Raw genomic sequence first — 22,956 nt, forward strand, 5'->3', positions numbered from 1 at the left:
AGGCCTCCCTGTCCATCACCAACTCCCGGAGTTCACTCAGACTCACGTCCACTGAGTCAGTGATGCCATCCAGCCATCTCATCCTCTGTCGTCCCCTTCTCCTCCTGCCTCCAATCCCTCCCAGCATCAGAGTCTTTTCCAATGAGTCAACGCTTCGCATGAGGTAGCCAAAGCATTGGAGTTTCAGCTTTAGCATCACTTCTTCCAAAGAAATCCCAGGGCTGATCTTCAGAATGGACTTTTGGATCTCCTTGCAGTCCAAGGGACTCTCAAGAGTCTTCTCCAACACCACAGTTCAAAAGCATCAATTCTTCGGTGCTCAGTCTTCTTCACAGTCCAACTCTCATATCCATACATGACCACAGGAAAAACCATAGCCTTGACTAGATGGACCTTGTTGGCAAAGTAATGTCTCTGCTTTTGAATATGCTATCTAGGTTGGACATAGCTTTCCTTCCAAGGAGTAAGCATCTTTTAATTTCATGGCTGCTGTCACCATCTGCAGTGATTTTGGAGCCCCCCAAAATAAAGTCTGACACTGTTTCCACTGTTTCCCCATCTATTTCCCATGAAGTGATGGGACCGGATGCCATGATCTTCGTTTTCTGAATGTTGAGCCTTAAGTCAACTTTTCACTCTCCACTTTCACTTTCATCAAGAGGCTTTTGAGTTCCTCTTCACTTTCTGCCATAAGGGTGGTGTCATCTGCATATCTGAGGTTATTGATATTTCTCCCAGCAATCTTGATTCCAGCTTGTGTTTCTTCCAGTCCAACGTTTCTCATGATGTACTCTGCATATAAATTAAATAAGCAGGGTGACAATATACAGCCTTGACATACTCCCTTTCCTATTTGGAACCAGTCTGTTGTTCCTAGTATATACACACTACCATGTGTAAAATAGATAACTAGTGGGGACCTATTGTATAGGACAGGGGTTCAGCTTGGTGCTCTATGATGACCTAGATGGATAGGATGGGGGTGGGAGCATGGGAGGGAGGTTCAAGAAGGAGGGGATATAAGTACACATATAGCTGATTCCCTTTGTTGTTAGCAAAAGCTAACACAAACTTGTAAAGCAACTGCTGCTGCTGCTGCTAAGTTGCTTCAGTCGTGTCTGACTCTGTGTGACCCCATAGATGGCAGCCCACCAGGCTTCTGCATCCTTGGGATTCTCCAGGCAAGAACACTGGAGTGGGTTGCCATTTCCTTCCCCAATGCGTGAAAGTGAAAAGTGAAAGTGAAGTCACTCAGTTGTGTCCGACCCTCAGCAACCCCATGGACCGCAGCCTTCCAGGCTCCTCCATCCATGGGATTTTCCAGGCAACAGATAACCCCTCAAAATCCCTCCCCCCAAACCAAATTCAATTATTCTGATTTCTATATCAGTGCTTTTCACTCTCCACATTTTTTCTTCAGTATCACATTGTGTTATGTTTTGCCCTTAAAGCATGCACACACACACAAATGCACAAATGCCTCTGTTATGGTTCAGGTTGATCCATTAGCATCTATTTTTAAATTAAGTATTAATTTAAACTAGGATAACAAAGTCAAGCCTATTTGACACCCTTCTTTAATCTTGCCTTTGATGAATAGATAAAAATAATTTTTAATTACATGCATTATTTAAATAGCATCTGAGGAACTTGGAGGTTGCATGAAAACAGTTGACTTCTTCCAACATTTTAAATATTCTCCATGCCAAATCTTTGTTAGACTAACACATTTGCATTCTCTATGAATAAAAATTTGCTTAGAAACTCAGTTCAGACAGTGCTCCATTCACTACACGTTCCAAATGACTCAGTCTGAATTTTGGAGAAATTACTATGCAGCTTCAATTTTCCTTTTATCAGAGATAAAATCATACAGGCAAGTGGAATTTGATGTTAGAAATTACAACCTAAAAATCAAACAAACAAACCAAAGCATAACATGATGCCTGCCATCTAGCACTGCACAAAAGAGCTGGCTTCGTTCCAATGATTGCGTGACTTATTGCAATAATACAAAGTGCTGTTTATAGGGAATGACAAACTCTAAATGAAAATTGCTTGTCTGAGCCCCAGGAGCCTATGTTCATCCATTTCTCTCCTTCCCCTCAATTCAGCATCCCTTCCATTTAAACACAGATATACAGGGGATTTCTACATCCTCCACTCATCTTGCATCCCTCTCTTTTCCTCATATCTCTCCTATTTTACCTATTCTTAAAGCCAGTTTCAGAGCTCTCAACTTTGGAATAAGTAGCAGAGAGTGCCATGGACGGAGTTCCTCACGCTGGCTCCCGGCATCCAGTGTGAGGAACTCTGCCCGTGGCAAGAGAGGTCAGGACATTTGGAGTAAGAAGAACGTTTGATTGGATGACACTGTGTATAAGCATTTCATGTAGAAGAAAATGCTATGGTAGAGGGCTGCCTATGATAAGGCCACCATGCCCTGTGACAATGACACAACAATTGATTGAGCAGGTGAAAATTAACACGGCTTGGGCATATTATGTGATAAATGGTATCCCAAACTGGCTACATTTTAAGCCTTGGGAGTGACAAAATAGGGAAATAAGGTATATTGCTTTGGGGTACAGGAAGTATGAGTCAGAGACCAAGTTCCTGGAAGTATTTTCTCTGAAAAGGGAATCACATAAGAGTGAGGCATCTCATATCTTATTTTAAACCATACCCAGAAACATTTCTCCTCAATGAGCAATTTGCAAAACACTTCCCTAGGGATTTCTGATGTCTGTCAGAAACATCTCTGTACATTTCTTTTTGCTCCTTGGAGAGAAAGGAAGGGAGGTAATATTTGTGACATATGTTATGCCCTTCATCTGTTATTTAGTTTTCACAAAGAATTTTGAGGAGAAAATGTTACTCTTCTTTGCTGACAAGAAAACTGACAAAGAAGCTAAAAAGAAAGCAAAAGGAAATGAAAAACAATAACACAGATTCACTAAAAGAAAGAGCTTGGATTTCAATCCCAACATTTTTGAGCCAGATGTTCACACTCTTTCTACTCTTTCATGCTGCCCAGAGCTTATTACATTTCCTAAATGTGTTCTGTTGGATGTTAATAGGAGTAAGCTTCACTTAAGGTGCAGTAAAAGCAGGCCAGTCTGCTTACAAGACTTGTCAACACTTCTAATACATCCAAGTATGTTCTGAGTCTCCAAACTGACCGACAGCAGTGTTTCCAAAACTCCATGGTCATTGAGGCCTTTTCTTACCTGACCTTTGACTCTACTGAAAACACTTCCTTGGCAGCTCAGACAGTAACAAATCTGCCTGCGATGGAGGAGACCTGGTTTCAACCCCTGGGTCAGGAAGATCCCCTGGAGAAGGGAATGGCTACCTACTCTAGTGTTCTTGCCTGGAGAATCCCATGGACAGAGGAGGCTGGTGGGCTCCGTGGGGTCACAAAGAGTGGACATGACTGAGCAACTAGCATACTTGGTTGCAAGATTTCTCAACACTTCTAATATGTCCAAATATGTTCTGAGTCTCCAAAGGGACCTACAGCACAGTGTTTCCAAAATTCCATGATCAGACAGGCCTTTTCCTGCCTGACTTTTAACTCTACTGAAAACACTTTATAAACTAGTGTTACTCTGGTACTGCTGTTACTCTGGCACTTATGTTATTCTGGTATTACTGTTACTCTGGTAGTACTCTACAACAGGAGACGGGAGAGAAGAGCAAGCTAAGGGGCTTAAGTTTTTTTTAATTTCTCAGACTTCTGCATTGCCTGAAATTTTATGAGCTTGCATTAATTTGGGAAAGAAAAAAAACAAACTTTTTTCACATTCATTTTACATTAATTTATATGAATTAAAATAATACTATAATAATAATACCAATAATATTATGAATGCTCCCATTAGAAAGTGTTCATAAATACATGAAAATAAATGCGTTCTAATCAAAGTACCATAACTCTTCTAATCACTATGTAAAAGAAAAAACTAGACTCTATTCATTTAATACCTGATGAATGTTTCAGCTGGCCCTCCACATCTTTGGGTTCAGCATCCATGAATTCAACAAACTGTTGATGGAAAGTGGTTGAAATCTCAGATGCAGAACCTAAGGGTAAACTGGACTAGTGTGATTTTATATAACGGATTTGAGCATCCTCAGATTTTGCCATCCAAGAGGGTCCTAGAACAAATTCCCAGAGGTTACCAAGGGAAGACTGTATAATGGTAAGTCAATAATAAACACAGTTATGTATGGCCAGATATTGTTCTAAGTGCCTTATATACATATACTAATTCATTTAACCATCATAACAATCCCCTGACATAAATATTATTATCTCCACATGATAGATGAGGTACAAAGAATGTGGACATTTTAATTTACTTCTCAAAAGACCTACTAGTGCCCAAGCAAGTGTGTGGCAGAATCTGGTACCAGATATGTTTTATTAACTCCATACTGCTTCTTCTTGTTCAGTTGCCAAGTTGTGTCCATGACCCCAGGGACTGCAGCATTCCAGGCTTCTCTGTCTTTCACCATCTCCCAGAGTTTGCCCAAGTTCATATCCATACTTATCAGATCAGATCAGTTGCTCAGTCGTGTCCGACTCTTTGCAACCCCATGAATCGCAGCACGTCAGGCCTCCCTGTCCATCACCAACTCCTGGAGTTCACTCAGACTCACGTCCATCGAGTCAGTGATGCCATCCAGCCATCTCATCCTCTGTTGTCCTCTTCTCCTTCTGCCCCCAATCCCTCCCAGCATCAGAGTCTTTTCCAATGAGTCAACTCTTCGCATGAGGTGGCCAAAGTACTGGAGTTTCAGCTTTAGCATCATTCCTTCCAAAGAAATCCCAGGGCTGATCTCCTTCAGAATGGACTGGTTGGATCTCCTTGCAGTCCAAGGGACTCTCAAGAGTCTTCTCCAACACCACAGTTCAAAAGCATCAATTCTTTGGCACTCAGCCTTCTTCACAGTCCAACTCTCACATCCATATATGACCACAGGAAAAACCATAGCCTTGACTAGATGAACTTTGTTGGCAAAGTAATGTCTCTGCTTTTGAATATGCTATCTAGGTTGGTCATAACTTTCCTTCCAAGGAGTGCATCTTTTAATTTCATTTTGCAAAGAAGTCTATATGCCGTTAGAGGGTTTCTATGGCTTATGTAAAAACTAATAAGGGCTCCTACCATTTTGAGTGCATGCTCAGTTTCTCAGACATGTTCGACTCTTTGAGCGGCCATGTGACCCCATGGACTGGAACCTGCCAAGCTCCTCTGTCCATGGGATTTCCCAGGCAAGAGTACTGGAGTAGGTTGCCATTTCCTCCCCCAGGGGATCTTCCCAACCCAAGGATCAAACCCTCATGTCTTGTGTCTTCTGCATTGGCAGGCAGATTCTTTCCCATTGAGCAACCTGGGAAGCCTCCTACCATTTGACTTCCTCTCTTTAACTTTTCACCCCCACCTACTCCTCCTTTTGAGTTTTGGGGAAATACAATATGTACATAATATCAAAAATATTTTAGAATCAAAAAAACTATAAAATTTGATTTAGCAAAGTAAAAGTAGTAGTATTTTACAGTTATTTGACTCCCGTATTCATAGCCACTTGCTGAGTTCATATTAAGTACTGCTGCAGGGGATATAAGCATGAGTTACAAACTCTTTCTCTCTGAAGCGCTGCTTGGCTTTACCGAGGAGGAAAGATGTTTAACTGCCAGAAGTTGGGCTTGTTCCTCCAGTGGCAGGGTTATGTTTTGATTCATGCACAGCCTCTCCTCATGAGGTCTTCCTTATTACCAGGGGCACATGAACCACAATATGATGACCAGTCCAGAGGAACTGCAAACTCAACACTGGCTCACAGCACAGCTATCCCCCAAGGTGCTAACCGTCCAATGCAAAGTGTGAGAGACTTGAGCTAAAACAGAAGCCACTATCACTATTACCAAAAAAAAAAAAATTAACAGAAAGAGAAAATGGACAAACTCCCTAGACTAGGCTGGAAAAAAAATCAATAACTATTGAAAATAAGAAGGAAAAAAAAAGGAAATAAGAAGAGACGCTTATACGGTGCTTACCTTGGGCCAGGCACTGCAAGTGCTTTACATATTTTAGCTCATTTATCCTCAAAGTTCTATGATATCAACACCATTATTACCTCCTTTATACTGATGAGGACACTGGAGCAAAAGTGTATAGTAGTGATAAGTAGTGCGCGAGAATCCAAAGCAGGTAAGACCCAAGCTAGGGTTCAAACTCAAGTTGTCAGACTCCAGAGTACAAGCTCTTAATACCACCTGACCAACTATGATACAATGTGTAACAAGTACTGAGTGGATGACCCCACTTGTTGACTACTGCCATTAATGTTGTCACAAGAATGCTAAGGGGTCAGGATTATCCCCACTTGTCAGAGAAGGAAAAGTAACATCGGATAACTTGCTAGTGACTGAGTCTAGACAAAAAATAAGAGTGTTTGAAACCAACTTAGTGTTCTTTCCATGATACTACTGTTTCAGAGGAGTTGTTTTGGGACTTAAGTTCTTCCAAAGTGCAAATCATGTGTCACTTATATTGTATCCCCAGATCATAGCCTAGAATTGTAATGTAGAGTTTTATCCTACCCCAAATTGCATTGATTTGAAAAGTTAACCTATTGCTCTTCACATTCATTATTTAAGAAAAAAATCTAGTAATGAAAAAGGAAAATTATGTGGATCACATGTGTGTGCATGTGTACTCAGTTGCTGACCCCATGGCCTGTAGCCCACCAGGCTCCTCTGTCCTTGGAATTTTCTAGGTAAGAATACAGAAGTGGGTTATGATGCCCTCCTCCGGGGGATCTTCCCAACCCAGGGATCAAACCTGTATCTCCTGCATCTCTTGCATTGCAGGCAGATTCTTTATACACCGAGCCACCTGGAAAGTCCTATATGGATCATTCCTACAGTCAAATTTTATAAAGGACTTTTGAAAAGAAAAAATGTATGTGAGGTATTTAGGGATTTCCTGGTGCCGGATGGTAAAGAGTCTGCCTGCAATGCAGACTGGGGTTCAATCCTTGGGTCAGGAAGGCCCTCTGGAGAAGGAAACAGCAATCCACCCCAGTATCGCTGCCTGGAAAATCCCATGGCTGGAGGACCTTGATGAACTACAGTCCATGGGGTCACAAAGAGTTGGACATGACCTCACAAGAAGACAAGAAATGTGAGGTTTTTAGAATTCCTTGCTCAGGAGCCATTCAATGGGATCTTTGTAATGGTCTTTAAACACTTCCTTCTAATGCTGAAAGCCCCTTTCTATCCCCCTTTCCCTTTCAACCTGCCCCCAGAATTAAATAATTTGTACCTAGGTTTTCTCGTGAATGGTGCCCACTCTGATGCAGGCAAGGTGCTGTTTGAGAAAGAAAATGATTGAAGCTCAGAAGTCAAGGAAGCCAAGAACTGCCAAGAAGGAGACAATTTCCCTCTGTACTCTCCTTCCTCACCCCACACTTTCCTCACATATCACACTCCCAGGCTGATTTTCCCTTTCAGAGGAAATGAAGCAAAACACATAAATGGAGTGAAATGGTTTATTCCTCAGAGTCGTAAAACCACAGTTCCTTGTAAAAGGTGAAGAAAATGAGCTCCTCTTATAGATAAGTGAGGCTTTTAGGTAAAATGTCAATATCCCAGGCCCTCGATAACTTCCTAACATATGACTTTCTATAGAGACAGCTTTTTGTCAACCACCATGGAAACTGTTTGACTTGAAGCAGAAAAATGACTTCAAATTATGAAAATCTGACCTTCAAGTATGGAGATGCTTCCTCTGAATGATCTTATTTTGAAGATAAACAAACATAGACCTGCTCAATTTTAAATATGTGTTCTGGATCAAAAAAAAGTTTTTCATTTTTTAAATTGATAAATGACTGTTTCAATGGGTACTGCATTTTCTCCTATTTGGAAAAAATACTGTGCATTTCATATTAATATTCTTTTCCTTTTAAAAGTAACCTCTAAGATGTTGTATAAACACATGCCAAAAATGGACAAGTTCAAAGGAGAAATGAAAAATGCTGGTGTTTGTTCTCCCTGCACTCTGTGTGTACTTTTTAAAATGGGATCATCATTTTGCATACTGCTTTGAAACTTGTTCTTTTAACTTAGGAAATATATTCTAAACACCTTTTCAACACAGTGGTATTTGACAGTCTCAGAGGACATATGCTAGGCAAACGCAGGGATTGATCAGTATGAAAATGAAATAGGGCTCTTGCCCAAACTGAATGAATTCAGAATTGAAGCATGGCCAGGAGAGATGACACTGATCAGGAAGGAATCCAAGCTTAAGAAGGGCAGCAGGTTGGACCCAGAAGAGGCATCCAGGAAACCACAAGATAGGGCCTTTCTTCAAGGAGGGAGGTGTAAGATCTGGTGAGCAAGAACCAGGAAAGCTAAGAACACATACATATTGGACACTTACTAGCTGTCAGAACTAGTCATTCCAAGCACTTTATGTCCATTAAAAATGTTTTGCTTTCAGATAGCATTCTGTGAGCTAGATGCAGTAGAGAATTTTATAGAATACATGGAGGATCAGGAAGCTTAAATAATTTTCCAGAGATCACATAGCTAGAGTACAGATTGCAGTCAGGATGGTTTTAATCCAGACATATAGCATATTCCGCTTCAGTCAGTCAGTCAGTCCAGTCGCTCAGTCGTGTCTGACTCTTTGCGACACCATGACTCGCAACACACCAGGCCTCCCTGTCCATCACCAACTCACGGAGTTCACTCAGACTCACAACCATGGAGTCGGTGATGCCATCCAGCCATCTCATCCTCTGTCGTCCCCTTCTCCTCCTGCCCCCAGTCCCTCCCAGCATCAGAGTCTTTTCCAATGAGTCAACTCTTCTCATGAGGTGGCCAAAGTACTGGAGTTTCAGCTTTAGCATCATTCAACCCACAGTCAAATTTCATTCTCTCTCCAGTGCTCTTTTGCACTGTGCCTTTGTTCTTACATATATGGTTAAATATAAGTTCACCTCCCAAAGAATCTTCACAGATCTTGATGCAAAAGAATTAAGAATCAGGTTCTTTAAACTGACAAAGAGTTTATCAAATTAACTGATGAAGTTCATCGTTTATGTTGTTGGAGACTATGTGCATGTGATGTATCTAAGTGTGGGCCCTCATGAGTCTAATGTATGCTTATACAAATACATATTTGCACACAAGTTTGTACATGTGGAGAGACATACAAAATTGCATACCTCATTGTTTTAAATAGTCCTTGAATCACAGTTTTGAAGACAGGTCACAGATTAGTAACTACTAGGTATTGATTTGGAGAAGGCAATGGCACCCTACTCCAGTACTCTTGCCTGGAAAATCCCATAGATGGAGGAGCCTGGTAGGCTTCAGTCCATGGGGTTGCACAGAGTCAGACACAACTGAAGTGACTTAGCAGCAGCAGCAGCAGGTATTGATTAGTAGCTGCTAGGAATTGATTAGTAACTACTAGATACAGATTAATAACAACTAGATACAGAATTGAGAAATAAAATTTTCAATCACTGATCCCTGCCTCATCACACAGCTGGAGGCCATAACCCCCACCTAGTTCCATGTCAAATCTTCTGTAGGTGGACCTCTACAGTCTGAGTCACTATATCTGTTTTTGCATATTTGGAGGTTGTATTAACCATATTCTCTCTAATATTTCCCAGCTACTTTTCTCATTCTTCCAACTTCCTACCCAATTTTCCCCTTCTCTTTGAATATTTCTGGAAAGAATGATCTAGCAGTAATGTACTTAAGAAAGTGCTTACTTTACCCCAGTCAGGGAGAGTCTTCTTTTATTTTATTTATTTTTTATTTTTTAAAGATTAGATATATTTATTTTTATTTTTGTTTTTTAGTTTAGTATTTTATTTTATTTTATTTAACTTTACAATATTGTATTGGTTTTGCCATATATCAAAATGAATCTGCCACAGGTATACATGTGTTCCCCATCTTGAACCCTCCTCCCTCCTCCCTCCCCATACCATCCCTCTGGGTTGTCCCAGTGCACCAGCCCCAAGCATCCAGTATCGTGCATCGAACCTGGACTGGCCAACTCTTTTAAAATGATGATCCCATACCTCAAATGGGCACTAAAGCGGTGCCTGGCAATGGTCTCACATTTTCTCAGTAAATTCACTCCCCCAAGTTCTAAAAAGGCTAAACTGTACTTTCTCTCTCTTTAAAACATCCATTACTCCCTACTCCACAAATGCTTTTCACCTCCATTTCATAGTAACAGAAGAAGAGAGCAATCACACATGGTGTCTCTCAACTCTCTGTTATGAATGTACCAACATTTACACTGGTATCCTCTGCCATCTGTAGCTTATAATACAGGGAGAGAAAGTCTCCACTGCAACCAAGGCCAACTCCTCTGTAACAGCAGGGACCTCAGTGTTTTTGTCCTTGTTGTATCCCTAGCCCCTAGAACAGCATACAGTAAAACTTTGGTTAAGTATAAGCTAAATGAAAGTATGTATGATGAATAAATACCCATGAACATGGAAACGTTCATCTGTCATAGATGAAGAGAAGGGAAAAGGTGAACACAAAGATTTCTATGGTGGCGCTCCAAATTTATAGCATACAGCTGTAATAGGTAATCATAAATAAAACAAATTATAAATAAATGATAAATTCATTATTTATGTTCACCCATGCCTCATTTTCTCAGTCTTTGTCCTACCTGGATTTTACACTGTATGTACAATAAATGGCCACATTTATTCCAATAGTCATGTACAGATGTGAGAGCTGGGCCATAAAGAATACCAAGCACTGAAGAACTGATGCTTTTGAACTGTGGTGCTGGAGAGGACTCTTGAGAGTCCTTTGGACTGCAAGGAGGTCAAACCAGTCAATCCAAAAGGAAATCAACCCTTAATATTCATTGGAAGGACTGCTGAAGCTCCAATACTTTGGCCACCTGATGTGAAGAGCCAGCTCATTAGAAAAGACCCTGATGCTGGGAAAGATTGAAGGCAGGAGGAGAAGGGGAAGACAGAGGATGAGATGAAAGTTGGATGGCATGACTGGCTCAATGGACATGAGTTTGAGAATACTCCAGGAGATGGTGATGGACAGGGAAGCCTGGCATGCTGCAGTCCATGGGGTCACAAAGAGTTGGACGTGACTGAGTGACTGAACAACAAAAACAAATGGGGATCCCTAATGGGAACTTTGTATCCAGCTTTCTGTATTGGAGGATAGACCTTGATTTCTGTGTCCCCAGCCATAGACTTCACAATGCCAAAAAATGCAAGATTTTCTAAGCTCACAGTAGGAACAGATCTTGGTTAAGTCAGGCCTGAATCTTATATAATTTGAAATATGTGCTAGGTCGTTTCAGCCATGTCAACCCCATGGACTGTAGCCTGCTAGGCTCCTCAGTCCATGGGATCCTCCAGGCAAGAATACTGTAGGGGTTGCCATGCCCTCCTCCATGGGATCTTCCTGACCCAATGATCGAACCTTTGTCTCTATGTCTCCTGCATTGGCAGATGGGTTCTTTACTACTAGAACCACCTGGGAAACCTGATTTGGAATATAAGAACCTGTTTAAAAAAAAAAAGAGGGAAAAAACACCTATACAAGATTTGGTGTGGAAGTTAACATTTATTTTGAATGGGATTGGAGGAGGTCCACACTCGAGGGAATTTGCAGTTTAACCTTTATTTACCTCAAATAAATAATCCTGACCATGACTCAGCCCTACTTGAGAAGCAGACAGGGTGGGAACATGATGGTTTCAATGTCAATGGTATGAATTTTAATCCCAGCTAGACCACCTCTATGTACCTCCAAGTGACTGAAACTTCCAGAGCATATACTTTCTCATTTCTTTAATCTTCAGTTATATAACTGGTTCATAAAAATTGTCAACAAGTCTAATTCATAGACAATGCTGACTGCAGTGCCTGGCATAGACTCAACAAATTTCTTATTCAGGTGTTATGGTGTTACTAGCATGTGATGGTACCTTTTTGCTCACCAGCTCTGGGACCTCCCTGCTTGAGGCCTTACTTCCGTATTCATTTGATGTCTTCACCACTGTGGGTCATATTTTGGTATAATTCATTAGTTTTTTAATGAGCTTTGTTTCTGCCTGTGCACCCGAGACCTCCTCCTACCCCCTATCTTCCTGAGCATAAGCCTAAACGCTAGAAAATAGCAATATAAAAAAAATACTCATATTAAGTAAATAAGGAGCCAGAATTCCTACAGTTGTGGCTAATACAATTATTCTACAGGGTTCTGTAAAAATTAGATACTATGAAATGTAAAATTATTAGCTTCTCACTCAGAATGTAATTTATCACACCGTCATAGATGGTATACTTATTATGGTATCTACTGCTACCAGTTAGTTTTATAAATTTTAACAAGTCAATTAACCTTCCTGGGCTTCAATTTTGTCATAAAATGAGGAGGTGGGACTAAAGTCTCTTTATTTCTTGTTAGCTCCAAAATAATGTTATTAGTACAAATATCTGGTATATTATTCTCATCTCAACTTGGAACATGCCCAATTTGAATATTTATCTTTGGAGTTAATATGTGGGGGAGGAGGAGTTACTCAAAGGATAACAACACGGCTTTCCTTTTTGTGAAATTCTCCTCTTTGCCTCCACTGTCTTAATACTTTCACTGTAGTAGGTGCTCAGGAAATATTATTAAATTTTTAAAATATCTTCTCTAGTAAAGTCTTACTAAGACAGTTTACATTGCTCCTGTAGATACAATTAAGAGCAGGCTTTGTATCCTAGGATTTTGAAGTAGCCTGGTAAGGAGAAATGAAGACTAGACCTGCTTACCTACTAATCCTCTTGGGCTAGTAGAATGGTAGATCTAGCTTAGCAAAGGGAAATTAATATTGAGGCCTGAACACATGCTAAAGATGGGTCATGGGAAGTAGAGGGAATTCTTCCATGTAAGGGAGGTCTGGCAAAAGGTAATGAGTCAATGTCCTGGTGGTTGTCCAGGGTAAAGCAAAGATGTGTCTGCCCTTGCTGAGACTGGAGCAGGCAGACATGGTATGAAAAATGATATCAGAGCCAATAAAGGAATCTGGAATAGGGGATTCATAGAGACTTCCAGCAGAGAATTCACCTCCCAATGCAGGAGACGTGGGTTTGACCCCTGAGTCAGGAAGATCCCCTAGAGAAGGAAATGGCAACTCACTCCAGCATTCTTACCTAGGAAATCTCATGGATAGAGGAGACTGGTTGGCTATAATCCATGGGGCTGCAAAAAGTCAGACACAACCTAGCGACTAAATAATAAAAAGAGACTTCCTAGTCTAATCTTTTAGTGGCCTTCAAGTGTACAAAGAACAAAACCCAAAGTTGTGGCTATGATCCTGGAAGGTGTGCCCTTGACCATCCCTCTGCTATTACCATCACCCTTCCAGCTTACTCTGCTCCACTTCCACCAGCCTCCCTCTGTTCGTTGGACACAAGAAACAAACTTTCAACCAAAGGCCCTTGTACTTTCTTACCACTTTGCTTGGAATTCTCTTGTTCCAGACTTTACAATGTTATACACACTCATTTCTTAAAAAGTATTGGCAGAAGTCACTTCTTCAGAAAGGCCTTTTCTGATCACTCTATTATAACACCCCTGATTCTCTCCTCTTGTTGTATTTTGTGTCTGCCTCTATTAAATATCAGGTTATATATTCCTTTGTTACTATAGCTTTTTGTCTTGCCTCCCTGATAGGATGTAAATTCCACAAGGACTTGGACTGCACTCATTACTGTGCCTAGAACTGTGTGTGAAACATAGTAGAGACACATATTTAGTGAATGAATGAATGATACTACAACTACTCTGTCTCCCATACATTTCTGTGGCATTTATAGTATTTTCATCTCAAAATTTAGCATATCAGCTTGCAAGAGCAAAGGTTTTGTTGCTTTCCTTAAGTCTGAATCTCCAGTGTCTAGAACAGTGGCCGATATTTGGGAGGTGCTCAACAAATAATCCTCAGTGTTGTTCACTGTGAAAATAAAAAGTTCCTGTACTGTAGATTCACAAAGGGAAATGAATGATCATTTTTCGAATATAGTAACAAGTAGCCACAGAACCAGTTTTAAACCCAACCCAATTGTTCAATGACAACTTCCCATTAATAGTAACCACTCTTTGGAGAGCCTCAAATTGCATAAAACATTAGCAGTGTTTTCCTCTGAACAACTGTATCCTAGAAGCTCAGCTCCCACTTGCTTAGCAAGCAATAAATTCAGTTTTTATTTCAGATATTGAGTGGTGGCCTCCTTTTTTTAAGAAAGAAAGATGATGGTGCCTAACCATAATGGCAAAACACAGAAATTATTTATGATATTCTAGAGCTGGCTCTAAGCAAACATAAATACTAACTCATTTCAATCTGTACAACAAACGAAGGTGGCAGGTACTAGGATTATTCCTATTTAAGATATAAAGAAACTGAGGCACAGAAGACTGGGGTGCTTATCCAGAGTCATACAACTAATACATATTACATACAGGATTTGATTGTTGTCCAGTTACTTTGGCTTAGAGGGTATTCTTAGCATCTATATGCTATGTCCTCTCTGTAAGAACTGATCCATACGATTGGTGTATTTTTAGCAATGAGATTCATCTTGATGATGTTCAATGCTTTTCGAATAATTGCTTCCAACAGCCTGGACAGTGGGGGTAAATTTCAAACAGAGAGGTCAAGGTAGGCCTCTGTGAGATGATGCAAGTAATGAACAAGGTGCTTCTTGCTATTAATAATCAGTGTGATGAACAATTAGGATAAATACCCTTGTGATTTGTAAATGTATCCACTGGCTACTAATCCTGGACCTTCCAAATATCCATCCATTGGCACCACTGAATGGCTGCCAGGGGGTAATGACTCTCTACCACTAATATGCAGACAAGTCATCAAGGTGGAAACCGTATCAATTTATGCACAAGTCCCTCAGCCTGAGGATATTTTGTAAACAGATTTCATCATCTACATCTTAGAATTCTTGAACTTTAGAGTGATTGGTCCAGCAGCAAAATATTTAAGGAGTGCTATAATTTAGATAAATATTTGCCAGAACTTAGATTATGTTTGAAGTTTATTGTCTGGGCACAATAAATTAGATTTTTTCTCTGCAGAGAACAGTGTCAAGATCAAGTCATTGAGTAAGTAATTTACTCTTTCTGGGACTCAGTTTGTTCAACTATGAAATGATTGATTTGGAATTGGTAATTTCTAAAGGATTTCCCATTTTATGAAGCCTTGATAAATCAGAGCTTCAATTACATGATTTACAGATGTATCTTTCCTTCTTTTTCCCTCCTCCTCATTTTCTTTTTGTTCATTATCATAGCTGTGATTTTACGTAGAATGCCTCTACAAAGTAGAACTAAAACAAAAGATAAAAGTCAAGTGCTTAAAAAGCAACTATTTTTAGGCATAGTTGTAAGGAGATTTACTTTATGTTATGGCCTTTATCTGTGTAAACTTTATCTCATTTCTAAATATTTATCTTCTATAGTCATTTTGAATGTCATTTGGATCAATGCCACTATGAAGGTATTGGAACTAATCCAGGTTCCTTCCTTATTCCCCTGTGACCTTGAGCAAATTATTAATCACTCTGAATCTCCATTTTCTTCCATCTGCAAAACAGAAATAACACCTACAATCTCAATTGGTTGATAAGATAATTCAGGGCACAGTATATGTAATACTCCTCTCACCCTGTTTGTCCAACAGTGAATTCTCAACTCAGTTAAGCTTTCTTCTTTCCCTTGAACTCTGATCCACATAGCTAGAACTATTTGGGTTCCTTCATGCTTTACACCTTCTGATAAAGGCTAGAGTATGTATTTTTGTTGATGACCATCTTATCAAGCCTAAAACCTCACTGAAGCTTGTGCTACACTAGAAATCAATGCTAGATGCACTCGATCCAAAATTCTAGTGTGGATCATCTTACTACCTTTGTCTATGCTCCAATTCTTAGACCCCTTTATAAAGACAAAATAAAACAAACAAAAAAAAAACCCTTCTTGGATTCAGAGTTTCATCTCTATACTATAACACCAGATATACAGTTTTCTCCCTCACCACCCCTCCTCTGTCCCATCTATTTCCAGATTTCCCACCTGTCACCTTCAGACAAACTAGACAGAAATGGGGCTCTGTCTGAGGATGAACACATATATCTACTTTCTTAATTTTTATCCCAGAGTTCACCTGAAGACTATCTTTGATTTGACTGAAATTTAATGCAGATTCATTTACAGTAAAACATTTTGCCTAGTTTATAAGATAGAGGATTTATACTCTTCTCTCTGCTGTACTTAGAATAGTATAGACAGCATGTCAGTACAAATATTTTTGATTATTGAACAATGTTAGTGATTGAGAGTGTCTCACACAGAGAATGTGGTCCAAAAAGTCTTATAGAAAGAGTTAGTGGATACTTGACTTAACACTTTCTCCTCTTCACCAAATATTTGCCATTGCATCATGCTGTAATGTCTGGGAGATGAAAATTATAGAATAGGATATAGAGCCTGATGGCCTGAGTTTGAATTCCAGCTCTATGACCTACTGGCTGAGTAACCTTGAGCCAAGTTAGTCTCTGAAGCTCTATTTTTTCATCTTTAAACCGAGAACAGGACCAGGGTAAAGATTAAATAAGACTATTACCTACCTCAGGCCTAGTGTGAGGATTAAATAAGATTATTAGTATACTAATAGTGATACTATTTATATACTAAACTATAGAACACTTTAGTACACAGCTTAGTAGTATACTATGTCCAACACAGGCCTTGCACTTTGGTAACCCTTAATAAGTAAGATATTAACATCATTTATCATTATTTCATTGTATGGATAAAATATGGATTATAGACGTAAAGTAATATCCCAGAATCAAATGACTATTAAGAGGTGAAACAGTGATTAGAATCCAAGCAAAATAATTCTATATCCTCTGAGAAATCTCTGAACATAATAATTCTCTTCTTCTAATAGTCCCTTTGTAGACATTAATGTTTTTGAAATATTAACTATAAAAGATCCTAAATAAGATCAAATTGTCTAAGTATTCTCTTTATTCCACTCCTAGATAAAAAAATTACTTACACTTTCTAATATCTCCATAAATGATTTTATCTTTCTTAAACATTTCAGTTTAGAAAGACCTTTCTGATAGTTCAAATACACACAGCTTTAACATTCTATTGCATTTGGAGAAGCAAAAATGCTAAGAGAATTTTAAGAGAGTCTGCTTTGTAAATTTCAATTAAGCTATTTGAGATAGAAATTATAGGTCCTTCCCTATCAAGTCCTCATTAAAGATCACAGAATGGTCACAAAGTCAGTAGAGTTTTCCAACTGGCCCAATTTATTGACAGACCCAGCAAACCTACACTTCTGTCAACAACAAAGGAAAATTAAGAAGTTGGGTTCTGAACATTCATCTTTGAGTATATGGCTAAAGTCTTGTTTAGCTCTCATGGGAAAGCTGTATTACAGTATCATAGATATCTGCTAAATAAAGTGAGCACCAGAAGTGCCAAAGAAATCCTAGTGCATACTCTACAAAGGGCTTAGCAGTTGGTTTCCTTTTTGTCTTTTTATGAACAGGATTATAAATAAAAGATACTGTTTTTCAAGTCATGTGTGTTATTGCACTTTTGTAAAATTTTGCCTTTTATCAAGGTTAGTAGTAGGAAGAAGGATGATTCTTTCTTAATTCAGTAACTACTTCAACATGATTTAATACATATTTGTGTGAAAAGTGGATATTTTCACAGCCCAGTGTTGCATACAGAGATAATGAAATAGCTTTGCCATTGAAATTTTGATTCAATTTCTCCTTGGAACCTGTTAACAGAAAACCACTTTCATTTTTATAGCTGGAAAATAGATAATTTACTCTTGTGAGGTTTTAGGAATATTACAGACCAGCATAACTCTTGAGCTTCCCAAATTCCTCACTATGTAGAGAGAACCTGTGAATTCAAAACCCTGGCCATGTGTGTTATCCTCAAAACTTTGCTCAAGGTAAAAATATTATTTGCATGCACCCTGCTCGTGCTCGTGCTCAATTACTTCAGTCATGTCCAATTCTTTCCAACCCTATGCTTGCATACTCACCTGGTATTAATATTTCTTTTTTTAAAAAAAGAAACACTGAACTTTGAATTGCAAAAAAAAGAAAAAGAACCGGACTATGAAACATTAATAAATTATAACATGATGTGTTTATCTGTTGTTGCAAACCCATATAAGTTTTGAGAAACTCTATCACAAGGATGCCTAAAATAGCAGCCCCAAATGTCAAATTCTAAAGCTACAGGGAAGGACATTTCTCTCTTCTCCTGAAATGCAACGAAAATCTCCTTGAGGTTTGATGAATTAGCCCACTATGGAAGAGAAGGAAAGATGAGCCGAGTAGCAGCACTGTCTGTCAGTCCCAAAGTGGGACATTAATACCCATTTCCTAAGAAAGAATACATGCTATATAAATGATCGAATCTGGATTACCTGACAGACTTATAGAACTTTTGAAATGGAAATTCCCGTGTAGATTATCAAGTCCAATTTTTTCATTTTAGACAACTGAAGAGGTAAAGTGGCTTACCCAAATTTAGAAAGCAAGGGAGTGGCAAAGCGGAAGTACAAGTCTGTAGTCCTACTACTGTTTCATTTTCTCTTGCCAAAGAACCTTACCTGCTAAATGCCACTTTTTTATTTATAAATACATGCCATGCAGGAGATGAAAGTGATGTGGGTTCAATCCCGGGGTCAGGAAGATCCCCTGGAGTAGGAAATGGCAACCCACTCCAGTATTCTTGCTTGTAGAATCCCAAGGACAGAGGAACCCAGCGGGCTACAGTCTATAGGGTCACAAAGAGTTGGACATGGTTGAAGCAATTTAGCACATGCCATGGATCTATGTGTATATGTGTTTCTGCATATCATCCATAGACTGGAAGAGGAGGACCCAGGACATCCTGGACCCATTCTACAGGCTTGTGCAAAGAAAGGGAGCTCAAAGTACTCAAAGATAAGCAAATACAAATATTTCATATTTTAATGTTATCAATTTATTTTGAAGTACATTTTTTCCCATACATACTGAGAGCAAGATAACTACATTATGCAAACACAGTATTGCACATGCCCTTGAGAACATACTGCATACTGCATATACAATAAAACAAAAAACTACATTCCGGATGATGACTACACTATAAAACATTTGTAAGTTTAGATGAAAAGGTTTAATTGCTTAGGGAAAAAGAAATTTCAAAATCATCCTCATAGGGGTTTAACCCAAGTTCAAATTTTTCTATCTAATATTCAAATTTCTTTACTAGGTCACTTGAGCAGACAGAAATAAGAAAGGTGAAGGAATCATTATCCCCGGCTTAGATATGTTAAATGATGGGGAGAAAGAGAACTCTTGTTTGAAAATGAAATGAGCATCAGTGTTTGCTTTGAAAACAGCTTTAGAAAAATCTATGAAGATACTATTTTAAATGCTGTTGATCCTTTTTATTCACTAAAACTAGGTTGTAACTTAAAAGTGTGCACATTCGGAGCTACATATTCAAACTATATACAATGAAATATAGCATATTAGTGTGTTTATTTGTTCTATATCTCCAGTAAGCAAACTATGCGGCCAACTTAAATACTGTTGAAGGTTTTCTGACTCTAGCTTTGACTTTGGAGGTAAGTCTTAAACTTCACAATGGAAAGCACTACTGCTCTCTTTCTCGGTCAACTTATACATATTGAGTATAATCTGCCTTGATATGGTCATTAACATTTTACTATCTCAAAATACTTTCTAAAATCTGGAATGAAGATATGGGCTTACGTTGAAGTTTATGAGAAAGCACATTCTCTCCACAGTATTAGTACAATGTTGCTCTGGAAAATGCTGATATTGTAAACTATAAAATACAAGATTGAAACTGTTCATACAAATTAGTACAGTTTGAAATATAACAAAGAATAGGGAAATAGTTTCATAAAGGGTAGCAGTCCTTAGGGGAAGGAAATGCATGTTATCATCTGGTTTGTACTCCTGAAACAAAAGCAGTCCTAGAGAGGTATCATCACAAAATGCCGAGTAACAGCTCTCAAAAAAAAGTGTTTTAAGAATGACCACAAATCATCCATGAAATCAGGTAAAAAAGAAAGTACCTCAACAGAGCTAGAAATACTGGCACTACTCTAAGGAACTGTCAGTCTTAGAGAGAATAAAAACCAGGGCATTAAAATGGGAGGTCCCAATCACATTTGCCAGGAAAATAACACACACCAAAAGGCAGAGAAGCCAAACCAAGTTATTGGTGTCACAACAATGCATAAGGCAAAGTCAATTTTAAACAGCAGTTACTACTTCCAGATTTTACGGTTTTATCCTCTTCTTCAAATGGTAAATATTGCCACCAGAGAGGGCTTTCAAAAAGCTTTCCGTAAACTTTAAAATCTCCGTAGCAATCCCTGCTTTATACCATCTCCCCCTACAAGCAGTTACAGATGTAGGCTTCTGTAACCTACATCAGAGTGACACACTTGCTATAATTTGACGTTTGCTGTTTGTCAAGGCAGCTTTATTTATGTCACATGTGGCAGTCATTCTCTGGGGGACTGGATTAGTTATGAACGTACATACATTTACAAATACCTGCATTTTTTATTCGAGTTTAAAATTTGAAGCAAAAAGCATATCAAGCACAAATACGTCAACCGTCACCTAGGGATGCTTTTAAAAATTGCTCTGACAACTTTATAGAAACAATAACTGGCTGTATGCAAAAAACTCTGTGTGTTCTGCACAGTAAGCAAATAATAATCTGAATTTACTCGGATTCTCAAAGAAACATCAAATTAAGGAAAAGATGCAGGCAAGTACACACCTTAGTTTTTTAAAGCAACGAGTCGATTGTTAAGGAAAATAGGGGAATGAGCGTCTGATGAACATAAACAGCAACACTTGGAAAACAATTGACTCTTCGGAATCTATGTTAAAGTCTGTCATATGAGTTGGGGACTCTGCCCCTTAGAGTCTCCGTTGGGATGTAAAATAGGTAATGTTATAAATACTGCTTGAGACAACCTTATAAAAACCTTGTCATTCTTAGGCTCCAAACTTAAACCATAAGAAATTATAATCAATGTATAACCATCTCCATTTGATGAATGCATTTACACAGCAAGAAACAAGTGGACCACACAATATATCCAAATAAAATTTGCTTATACAATAAAAGGGGATATTAGATAAAGTGAAATAACATCAATATGGACTAAATGCTCTCAATACAAGCAGATATACCGGTTATAAACATTTTATCTCAGTTTAAGTGCTAACATTCGGACTCAAAGTGTTTCTCATAGTTTTAACGTTCTTTTGCTCTGAAAACGTTACTGAAACTTACCAAAAAAGTTTATTTTATTAATCTTTCCTACCCTGAAAAACCCACCTCTCCTGAAGTCCACCCCGGAGTAACATTTCTCTGATCTCATTCCAGGTGCCTCTTACGCTCCCTCAAGAAATTTTTATTGCAAAACAGAGAATTTTTAGAAGTCACTAAAAAGCACTCCCTTACCTTCTAAACCTGCTTCAATCAGCCCAAACTGTTCCAATAATTTAACAAAAAGCACAATGACGATCAGAACTGCTATCATCTCAAGCCCTTCCAAGTTCATGGTCAGCTAGGTCATGGTCCGACCACAGCTACTGGAAAGTGCTCCTCTGCCTGGCTCTCTTTGTAAAGCCATTAAACTACATTAAGAAGGCTACTGCCAGAGAAGGGGAGGAGGAGAGCTAGAGAGAGAGGGAGAGAGAGAGGGAGAGAGAGCGCGAGGAGACGACGAGATGGAGAGAGGGCGTGAATGAGAGAAAATGCATTCATCCTGTCTACTGTAGCAGAGGCCAGAAGTGGCAGCCGGATAAAGTCGGGCCTGTCGGAATTATCGGCTTCCTCTTTATCACTCTTACACAGAAAGACAGCCACGCATGAAGTAAGGCGCAGATCAATCGAAGACCCGGGAGGTTACCAGGAAGGTCCCCAGAAAACAGGACGCCCGGCAGTGATGGCTCCGCAGCCCCGGGACCAGCGCGCCCCGCGCCGCCGCTGCCGCCAGTGGCTTTGTTGGGCTGGTCAGTTGCCTTGGAAACGGAAACTAACCACCAGCGCGCCCCGCGCCGCCGCTGCCGCCAGTGGCTTTGTTGGGCTGGTCAGTTGCCTTGGAAACGGAAACTAACCGGGGGCTGGACTCCCGCTGCAGACAGGGACCAGAGCATCGAATTTGAAATAAGAACAATCTGAAAATGCCGAAAGGCGAAGTGACAGCTTAGATTCAGCTGCTTCAGAAAGCCTGTTTACAAGTCAGGAAAAGCGAAGTGTGTATTTTGTCCCAACTAGCTGAGCGCAGAGAGAAATGAGGCTTAAGGGACTCTCGTGCAATATTGACTTTATTTTTTCAGTGAGTTTGCCTTATCCTGGAGCTCTGTGTGAGTCATTGTGAACTAATATTCCGGTTTGAGTGGTAATCATCACATCGTTTCAAAGCATGGGTATGATAAACTAGTAAGTATTCTTAATATTTGTAAATCTTAGAGTTTAGAGTTACCTTATGCATTAGCTCATTGCCGTTCAAAACACCAAAATATATAGTTAGGTATATTCTTTCATTGTGTACTTTCTATGCTTGTTTGTATGTTTTTAATTGATTTGAGTAAATCTGGAGCCAGAGAAAGTTTAAGAACAGTCAATCAGAAACAAAATTTTTTGGAGTTTCTGTCTAACTTACACAACCATTTCACGTTTGTGTCTCCCCGATTACTGACCAAACAGATCAAGCTCACATTAAAATACAGAATTAAAAAAAAACAAAAACAAAA

At 39.2% G+C, this 22,956-nt stretch overlaps 1 protein-coding gene and 1 long non-coding RNA gene across 6 annotated transcripts in view; one reads left to right on the plus strand and one right to left on the minus strand.

Moving 5' to 3' along the window:
• Positions 1-22,956, minus strand: part of KCNIP4 (potassium voltage-gated channel interacting protein 4) — a 1,326,525-nt gene that overhangs the window by 555,379 nt on the left and 748,190 nt on the right. The window contains exon 1 of one of the 3 annotated variants that reach the window (XM_010806038.4): positions 21,659-21,761. The exons of the other annotated variants lie outside the window; for them this stretch is intronic. Coding sequence (XP_010804340.1) covers positions 21,659-21,758 — 100 coding nt within the window. The 5' untranslated portion in view covers positions 21,759-21,761. Of the gene's footprint in view, positions 1-21,658; positions 21,762-22,956 lie in introns of those variants that run through there. 3 annotated transcript variants of the gene reach the window in all.
• LOC112447054 (uncharacterized) overlaps positions 22,235-22,956 on the plus strand; it is a 42,815-nt gene continuing 42,093 nt past the window's right edge. Inside the window, exon 1 of one of the 3 annotated variants that reach the window (XR_003035103.2) lies at positions 22,235-22,642. This is a non-coding gene — a long non-coding RNA (uncharacterized lncRNA). The remainder of the gene's footprint in view (positions 22,643-22,956) is intronic. The other 2 variants (XR_009494847.1, XR_009494848.1) reach the window with 2 other exon arrangements.

The sequence above is a fragment of the Bos taurus genome, chromosome 6, assembly GCF_002263795.3.
Source record: "Bos taurus isolate L1 Dominette 01449 registration number 42190680 breed Hereford chromosome 6, ARS-UCD2.0, whole genome shotgun sequence".
NCBI classification, from domain to species: Eukaryota; Metazoa; Chordata; class Mammalia; order Artiodactyla; family Bovidae; genus Bos; species Bos taurus.